This window comes from Mus pahari, chromosome 13, assembly GCF_900095145.1.
Source record: "Mus pahari chromosome 13, PAHARI_EIJ_v1.1, whole genome shotgun sequence".
NCBI lineage: Eukaryota > Metazoa > Chordata > Mammalia > Rodentia > Muridae > Mus > Mus pahari.
This window is the reverse complement of record NC_034602.1, coordinates 22714597-22724190: the sequence shown is the minus strand read 5'-3', so window position 1 is coordinate 22724190 and position 9594 is coordinate 22714597. Positions and strand designations below refer to the sequence as shown.

The 9594-nt window shown below is 49.2% G+C and overlaps 1 protein-coding gene and 1 pseudogene across 2 annotated transcripts in view; both read right to left on the bottom strand.

The window, feature by feature from the left end:
* LOC110330883 (whey acidic protein-like) overlaps positions 1-7312 on the bottom strand; it is a 14821-nt gene extending 7509 nt beyond the window's left edge. Inside the window, exons 1-3 of the mRNA XM_021211185.1 lie at positions 7225-7312; positions 6267-6416; positions 5715-5965 (exon numbers count right to left, since the gene is read on the bottom strand). Of these exons, the coding sequence (XP_021066844.1) occupies positions 5715-5965; positions 6267-6416; positions 7225-7312 (489 nt within the window). The remainder of the gene's footprint in view (positions 1-5714; positions 5966-6266; positions 6417-7224) is intronic.
* Positions 7313-8037: 725 nt separating this feature from the next.
* LOC110330882 overlaps positions 8038-9594 on the bottom strand; it is a 2969-nt pseudogene continuing 1412 nt past the window's right edge. Inside the window, exon 2 of the transcript XR_002380971.2 lies at positions 8038-8107. The product of XR_002380971.2 is annotated as a 60S acidic ribosomal protein P0 pseudogene (transcript). The remainder of the gene's footprint in view (positions 8108-9594) is intronic.

The window sequence follows — 9594 nt, the reverse complement described above, 5'->3', positions numbered from 1 at the left end:
CTTGAACTCAGAAATCTGCCTGCCTTTGCCTCCCAAGTGCTGGGATTAAAGGCATTTGCCACTACTGCCCGGCATCTTTTTTTTTGTTAATTTATTTTATTTTATTTATTTATTTTATCTATGTGAGTACACTGTCACAGTCTTCAGACACACCAGAAGAGGGCATCAGATCCCACTACAGATAGTTGTGAGCCACCATATGGTTGCTGGGAATCGAACTCAGACCTCTGGAAGAGCAGCCAGCGCTCTTAACCGCTGAGCCATCTCTCCAGCTCCTCCATGCTGATTCTAAATTCAGTCAAATTGACAATTAAAATTAACCTTCACAGTATTTGGACCTTAAAGGCAAAGCCATGTGACTTACCCTTTATTCTGACTGGTAGGAGGCAAGAAAGGAGAGACATGAACAAATATCTACTCAGTCCAGATAGGGAACCAATGATGGATCAAAGTATGGGTACTGCCAAAGTCCAATTTGATGAAACAATGAGTTTTCTTTGGGTTACTTATAGGAGTATGAGTGAAGGTGTCTGAGTTACTTTTCTTTTGCTGTGATAAGCCTCTATGATCAAGGCAACATATAGAAAGAGTTTATTGAGAGCTTACCGTTTCAGAGGGTTAAAGTCCATGGCCATCATGACAGGGAGCATGGAAGTAAGCAGGCTTGGCATTGAAGCAGTAACTGAAGGTTTGCATCTTGATCCATAGTAGGAGGCAGAGAGAGAAAGAACTTACACTGGGAATAGCATGGACTTTTGAAACGGTGACACATCTCCAAAAGGTCAACCCCCTAGTCCTTCCCAAAGAGTTCCATCAACTGATGACCATGCATCCAAGCATATGAGCCTATGGGGGCCAATCTCACTCAAACTACCACAGAGGGTTACTTACAGGAGCAGAAGTGACTCAAAGACAACTTAACTACCCAAAGCCCACCCTAGTATGAGCAATGGCTCATGAAAACTGGGAACCTAGAGCATACTGTACAGCAGGTAGGCAGCTCAATGGGCTGGGAGGGTCCTTTACAAGTAGCTTGCTGGTCTGAGTTTTTTTTCCATACAGCTTACTGGCCTGAGAGTATCTTTCAGCAGTTTTTACTGCTTATATAAATTTGAGGAAGGAAGAGCCTAGCACATGTGATTAGTTTCAGAAACTTCCTGAAAGTTTTGTGTTGTTTACTTCCTGAGTTTTAACTAGCTTCTCTGCAGGATGGAATTTTTGAGTTTTAGCTGCCACCCCTACCCCCACCCCTTTTTAGAAAATCCCATGCCTTTCTAGGACTTTCTCCAAGATGGAGGATTTTTGTCTCAGAGGAAATCGCTATAAAACACTACCCTAGTCTGATCCAGTTCATTTGAGATGCAGCCAAATCATAGCTTCAGATGGGTGTAAGCAATATTGTTGTTTTATGTTTTCCTACCCAGGTAGTTAGCCTAACAAGGAGCCATACTTTCCAATTCCCTCTTTCCTCTTTATACCCATTAGCCAATTGCATCAAAATGTCAATCCCATCAATTATGAAGTGAGCTCCCACCAATGGGATGAAACTCAGCCACCACTTATATCAAAGATGAGAGATGGAGGCCATTCTGGCCAGGAGTGCTTCTTTCTAGCCTGGCTTGGGTTCTGACGCACGCTTCCTTTTGCAAAAAAAAAAAAAGAATTGCCTTGCCTTTGCTGAATTCCTTTTGCTTTTTTCATGTGCTTCTTTGTGTGACAAGATGCTTATCTTCCCTTCATAGAGGCTTCAGAGGATGGTTTCCATAGCTTCAATTGGGGGCTGATCATATGGGAACTTCTGCAGGTTTGGATGGGCTGGTCACCACAAAGACCAAGCAGAGAATTAGTGTGGGCTGGACCTCCCAGCTCAACTCATGACCTCCAGGTAAGAGAGAGGGGATGGTGGCTGAATTCAGTCACCGACAATCAGTCAGTAGTTTAATCGATCATGATTATGTAATGAAACCTTCCTAAAAGCTCTGGACATCGATGTTGAGGAAGATTTCTGGTGTACCTGGTGGGTGTCTGTCCCATAGGGACATTCCTGCGTCTTCCACCCCTTGGCCCCACCTTACTTCTCTTCGTCTGTGTGGGGTTTTGAAGAAGAGTGGTCCCCATAGGCTCGAAGATTTAAATGCTTGGCCATTAGGGATCGGAGGTATAGCCTTGTTGTTGGACGAGATGTGTTACTAGGGGTGGCCTTTGGGGTTTCAAAAGCCCAAGCCAGGCCCAGTGGCACCCTCTCTTCAGGCTGCCTGTGGGCTCTGATGTAGAACTTCCAGCTCCTTCTCCAGCACCACATCTGCCTCTGTGTCCCCAGGCTTCCATCTTGATGATGATGGACTGAACCTCTGAAAATGTAAGCCAATTAAACGTAAGCCCCAATTAAATTAAATTAAAATCTTCTAAGAGCTGTCGTGGCCATGGTGTCTCTTTATGGCAATAGATCATTGACTAAGACACTCTGGCTACCCCTGATCTCCGTCCTTCATGACGCATGCGTATTTATAAGCTCAGTGGTTGAAGTGCTTTTATGAGTTATTCTAACGGCTTGTTTAACTTGAAGCTATTTCTGGAGTAATTAGTGTCAAGGCCTGGGCTCTGGCAGTCCTAACAAGCTGGGCTCAGCCACCTGCCCTCAGCACACCAATTAACGAGTCATTTAGTAGTGAAAAACAGAAAGGAGATTTATTCAGAGTAGCCATGCTGAGAAACAAACAAAGAGGCCCATTGATTCCCTAGGTCCATCTTTGAGGCCCTGGGTGAGGTTTAGACTTACATAGGGGACAAGAGGTATACACAGCTGAGTAGCCCTGGGCGAGATGTGGTCTGGCCCATCACTGACCTGACATTGTCTCTGCTCCAATCTATCCAAAGGTAAGGTGGCCTGGTAAGCTGTCAACATGGTGTGAACTCTCCTCTTGGGAAGTTTGCATTGCTGTGATAATGACCATGATCAAAAGCTACCTGTGGGCTGGTGAGATGGCTCAGTGGGTAAGAGCACCCGACTGTTCTTCCGAAGGTCCAGAGTTCAAATCCCAGCATCCACATGGTGGCTCACAACCATCCGTAACAAGATCTGACGCCCTCTTCTGGAATGTCTGAAGACAGCTACAGTGTACGTACATATAATAAATAAATAAATCTTAAAAAAAAAAAAAAGCTACCTGTGGTGAGGAAAGGGTTTATTAAAGTTACAGTTGTAGTCCATTTTGAAAGGCAGGAATTCAGAGCAGGAACTGAAGCAGAGACCATGCGGGAACTTTACTGGCTTGCTCACCCTGACTTGTTCAGCCTGGTTTTATTTACTTTTTTTTTTTTTTTTTAAGAAGTTCTAGAGGTGAGTGTTTGGTTTTGGACCGAGGACAAGGGACTGATGTGCATATATTTTTTAAAAAGATTTATTTATTTATTATATGTAAGTACACTGTAGCTGTCTTCAGACACTCCAGAAGAGGGCGTCAGATCTTGTTACAGATGGTTGTGAGCCACCATGTGGATGCTGGGATTTGAACTCTGGACCTTCGGAAGAACAGTCGGGTGCTCTTACCCACTGAGCCATCTCACCAGCCCATACTTATTTTTTTAATATACCTCCAGGGCTACCTGCCCAGGGATGGCACTACTCACAGTGACCTGGGTTCTCCCACCCCAGTGACTAATCAAGACAATGCCCTACATGTCTACAAGCCAATCTGAGGGACTCCCAAATGAGCTTCCCTCCCCCTGGGTGACCTTGGCTTGGGTCAAGTTGACAGAAAAAAACAAAACAAAAATAAAAACAAATAACCAGCCCGAGAGACAGATTTCTCCTGACGGGACAGAGCTTCCATCACCCCCTTATTCTCCCAGAGTGAGATTGTCTCAGTAGCCTAATAGCCAAAGGGAGGGGTCACGAGTCTCTCTTTAGCACATCTCTGCTTCTAGTGACAAAGGGATGGTGGAAGTGGGGAGGCACTAGACTTGGAGCTGGTATCTGAAGCTGGAGTCTGATGTGAATCTGGGCTGACTGTCAGCATTGGCATGAGCTGTGTGTTATGCCGCTTGTCTGAGTCGGGCACACATGCCTTGCTGGAGAGCCTATACGATGCTGGCTGGGAGCTGTGTCAGTGCATGGCCGACCTTACCCTGCACACTCGATTACTACGCCTTGCTTCCTTCACGCTCCCACTTTAGCGAAGGCTTCAGGGCCTTGACTCCCAATGCTGGCTAGTCTTCTGTCAACTTGACATAAAACTAGTTTTCTGAGTGGATGGAACCTTAATTGAAGAAATGCCTCCTTAAGATCCAGCTGTAAGACATTTTAAAAAAACTAGTTATTGATTGGGGTGGGAGGAGCCCACTGTGGATGCTGTCATCCCTGGGCTGCAGAAACCACGGATGCTATAAGAAAGCAGGCTGAGCAAGCCAGGGGAAGTGACCCAGTAAGTAGCATCCTCCATGGCCTCTGCATCAGCTCCCGCCTCCAGGTTCCTGCCCTGTGTGAGTTCCTGTCCTGACTTTCTTCAGTGATGAATGACATGAATGTATAAGCCAAATAAACCCTTTCCTCCCCAACTTGCTTTTTCATTGCAGCAATGGAAACCCCAATTAAGACAAGGCCCTTGCAAACTCAGCTTCTGTTCTGTCTGGGGCGGGGCTGGTCACACCTTGGAAGGATTCAGATGCAGACGATGCTTATTTCTCTGGAGCCAGGTGAGGAGGCCTTTCCTGGTCCCGAGGTCTACCTTGGTCCCACAGTCTGGATGGAGTTCAGCATCCCACCCTCCCATGCTTGCTCCTCACTACTGGGGAGTCACCTGTGGCTGACTTGCCACCCTGGAGATCCTAGAGTAATGCAGGCCTGTGATCATTTTGTCATTCCTTCAGGAGCTCAGGACAGACAGACAGACAGACAAACAGACAGACGGAGAGAGACATAAAGCCAAATGGATTTTTATTAGCAGCAGATAGAAAGCATTATGTTCTCTCTGGATCCAGGAGCGAAGGTTCTTGCTGTACACAAGGTTCTTGGGCTGGTCACTCCTGACAGGCAGGGATCCAGGGGTGGGCTGCTCACTGAAGGGGTACCACTGTAGGTGATAAGGATGGGAATGAGAAGAGGGAGGTTACCTCTGCTTCTATCCTAGTCAGACCCAGCATTCCAGGGACCTGAAGGGTGGAGACCTTTATTGGCTTTGCAGGTGAGCATGTACAATTCTTTTTTTTTTTTTTTTTTTTAAATTTTTATACATAAGTACACTGTAGCTGTCTTCAGATGCACCAGAAGAGGGTGTCAGACCTAATTATAGATGGTTGTCAGCCACCATGTGGTTTCTGGAATTTGAATTCAGGACCTTTGGAAGATCAGTCAATGCTCTTACCCGCTGAGCCATCTCTCCAGCCCAATTCTTTACAGTGGCCCCTAATCACCCATAGACAGGTCGGTGAGACACGCCCGCCTGCAGGGGGCGCCCAGGTGGACATGGCAGCTGGATGTGAGCTCACGTTCTTAACTTTGAGTGCTTTACTGTTTCCTCAGGCTCAGTGCCTAAGGCGGCATGTGGCCCCTAGACTCACCAGGACTAACTCTGAGTGCTAGAATGGTCTGTCCTCTCAGGCTCATTGTTCATTGACATTCACTTCTACAGTGTGGCCACAGGAAGTCCCCACAGGCTTGCAGGATTGACCAGGACATTCTCCTACCCTGGGACCTAGTCCTGGGCTGGTCTCACACTGTATCTGCTCTTGGATCTGATGTAGGGTAGGGTGGGGGCCAGAGGTCTAGGGAGAAGTGGGGGTCCAGGGTCTTGAAGCTGCATACCTGGCACTGGGTCCACACATGTCATGATACAGTCCTTGATGCAACATTTCATGTTGCCAGGACACTGACTGTCGCTGGAGCAAGATATCTTCTTTGGGCATGGCCCGGCAGTGATCGTTTGGAGTAGATCCCAGGGGCAGATGCCAGCTTTTGTAACACCAACTGAGGAGAGATGGTCTCTCTTACCACCCAAAGCCCTTTCATGCCCCAGTTTTGCTGAGTACACTTTACTGAACTCCTGCCTGAAAAGCCCCCATTTCACGAATGGGGCATTTGTTGAAGTCTGTCTTAAGGTCAGGCAGAGCCCTTGGAAGCTCAAGACCCGGGGGGCTAGGATGGGCAGCAGGCTGCAGGGAGGGTCTGACAGGCAGGTAGGGTTCACAGAGTTGGTGTGTAGGTAAAGGGCCATGTGTCCTCTCCAGGCAGATGCTCGACCCTGCTGGCTCCTCCCCATCCCTGGGACTGGGCGGGGACTTAGTATTGACAGGAGTTTTGCAGCTCTTACCACAGGAATTGGGACAGCACATAGCATTCCGGGCACACTCCTCGTTGGTTTGACAGTTGACACACTCTGTGCCCACAATGGGGCTGCCATCAGGGAACATGGACGGAACTGCACAAAAGATGTGTAGGTAAATGGGGGCCCAGATGTCACCCTCACTTCTAAGGCTTCTCAGAAGAAGGCATTGAGACATGGAGAGAAGGTACAGAGAGCCAAGCCTTTGAGGAGCCTTAAAGGTGAGCAAACCAAACCAAACCAAACTAAGAAAACCAAAAAAACCCTGCCAGAATGAGAAAGCAGCTGTGAAAGTTAGGAAGCATATCATGGGCTCCTGGTCCTGGGCAGGGCATTAGGTTACAGGCTCCTGGTCCTGGGCAGGGCATTAGGTTACAGGCTCCTGGTCCTGGACAGGGCATTAGGCCACGGGCTCCTGGTCTGGACAGGGCATTAGGCCATGGGCTCCTGGTCTGGACAGGGCATTAGGCCATGGGCTCCTGGTCTGGACAGGGCATTAGGCCACGGGCTCCTGGTCCTGGGCAGGGCATTAGGTTACAGGCTCCTGGTCCTGGGCAGGGAATTAGGTTACAGGCTTCTGGTCCTGGGCAGGGCATTAGGCCACGGGCTCATCATTATAGGTAGAACATTAAGAATCTGACCAGAAGTGGCCAGGGCCTGAGGGTAACTCTCATCAACCTGTCTGTCAGCCTGAACACTCAGGTCCCTGGTTGTGCAGCTTGTGTGGGACAGGCCCCTACTTCCTGCAACCCTTGGATTCTCCTCTAGGGGTGTCCTTTTGTTCCTTGCCTCCTCAGCATAGACAGCTGGGATCAGTGTGTGTGTGTGTGTGTGTGTGTGTGTGTGTGTGTGTGTGTGGTTCTCCAAGCTACACCCGGCAGTAAGGTGAGTAACTGGGGCCTACCTGAGTTGAAGACTTGATCCTGTAGGTTCCGAGCGAGGGCCACCTCCAGGGCCAGCAGGCCAAGAACGAGGCTGATGAAGCAACGCATGGTACCGGTGGTGTCAGGCAAGTGACTGATGGCCGTCTGAGTGTCTGGGATGCATTTAAAGGACCCAAAGGAGGAAGACTTTGGGGAGGGGGGGACAGGCTGGCATAGCCCTAGATGGGCTACAACACTTCCTTCTTGGCCACACAGAGAGAGCAGGCCCAGGCTTCCAGGAACAAGGGCCACAATGGAGGCCATTTTTAAAAAGTCCTTTGTAAGGGTGGCCATTTTTTCCCCACTTAAAAAAAAAGTAATACTTGTTTATTATGAAAGCGAAGAAAATTAAGGAGCAGAAAGAAAAGAAATAGGATCAGTAACACATGTGACAGGTGTCACTTTGGATGGTCGGGCTGGAACCCTTTACAGACAAAGGACATTCTGAGCTCCAAATTTGTACAGTCACATAGAAGACAAGGCAGGGGGACAAGGCTCGTGTCGGGGTGACATCAGAGGACGACTTCTCCTCCTGGCACTTTTCTGGAGTTTTCTAAAAACTGTTCTAAGAGTGTGGAGACGCTTGCTCCTTGTGGAGTGTAGGGTATACATTGAAAAAGAGCTCCCTGTGCAGGCACATTGGAAGGCCACTTCCCAGAAGGGCCCAAACTGTGCCAAGGGTGTCATGGGGCAGGACGGGATGTCCTGCTGGGCACTGTGCCCCATTGCTCTCGGGACATTCCTTGGTTTCTCTTGCAAGGAAGGGGACGGAATGACCCAGAGTGACTGTGTGCTTACTGACTGTCAGCACCAGCCCGTGGTGCAGCCCGTACTCCTTTGTCTTCACTGTGGCCCATGGTGGCTCTTGGAATACAAAATCTCAGGGAAGCCCTCTCAGGCTGTAACCTCGATAGTTCATTTCATGCCAGCCTAGAAGGAAAGCCGTGCCCACCAGCAGCCTCTTGCTTGTCCTCTGAGCCCCCAGACCTTGGTAACCACTTCTCTGCTCGGTCTCTACATTTCTACTCAGGGTGTCTCATGAGATCAGGCAGTAGGCAGCCTGTTGAGTGTGAGCATGCTTAGGTTTAATTGCCCTGTGGAAGTTGCCAGTGCTTCAGTCTCGTGTGTGGGCCAGTGTTCCACAGCAGGCCCACAGACATTTGTTGTTCTAAGATAGTCATCCCCATCTAAGGCAGTCATCCCCATCTAAGGCAGTCATCCCCATCTGAGGCAGTCATCCCCATCTGAGGCAGTCATCCCCATCTGAGGCAGTCATCCCCACATTTAGGCCACAGTCAGGCCTCTGCCATGCTTGTGTTAGTCAAGACTAAGTCATACCTATGGTCTGCCAATGCTCTGCTTCTCCCCCTGTTCCCATTTCTGCCTTTGCTGGAACAGAAGGAGGGTCACCAGGAAAGGGCTGGCCCGAGTTTCTTGGCTGCTTGAGTTTCCCAGAAGCCTCGTGTCTTAGGAGCCAGAGCTCTGTTCTCTCTGCATCTTGCTGGGCCCCATGCACTTTGTGTCCTATGCCCACTGACTGTTATTCTTGCCTATGTACCACTGTCCTACTGTCCTCACAGACACAGGCTCAAGGGAGAAACCACTGAGATGGCAAGCTGATGAGCGCAGTTGTAAACACAGGCACAAAGCCAGCAGACTTCCCAGACCTCCCTCTCCCAGCTCTTTCTTGGTTGCTTCCATGGGTCTCCTGCCCAACTGTGCTCAAGGCTGACAGTGAGGCTCTGCTGTTACCCCTGCTTCTCCAAGCCGTTTGGCCCCTCTTGGTCCATGCCTGGGTCCTCAGCCTCTTGAAACTCTAGGCCCTTGCTGGAGCCCCTTCTCCTCACTCCTCATCTGCCTGTGAACATCTTTGGATGTGTATCCTGTGTGTGATGGGTAGCTGTGACCCGAGTCTCTCTTGTATAACCCCTTTCCACTCAAGGGGTCTCCATGTTCTGCACCCAGTGTCAGGGCTCTAGCAGCGAAGCAATTCTAGCTTCAGAGAGGGAGGACAGGAACCGGCAGACAGGTTGGGTTCACCCTGTGGCCGGCAGAAGGCCAGGGGCTCCTCAGCTCCACCATCTTGCTTCAGCTGATGTGTGTGTGAGCGTGTGTATATGTATGTGTATGTATGTGAGTGTATATAAGTGTTTGTATATGTGACTGTGTGTATGTGTGTATGCATATGAGTGTGAGTACAAGTGTGTGTGTGTGTGTGTGTGTGTGTAAGAGTGTGTGTGTGCACATGTGTCTATATGTAAGATCAGGTCTCTCCAGTTCCTCTTATCCTCCTTCAGAGCCGCAGGAGGAGAGAGTCGGGCCTCCTGGAGGGGAGTGGCTCGCCTCAGGCC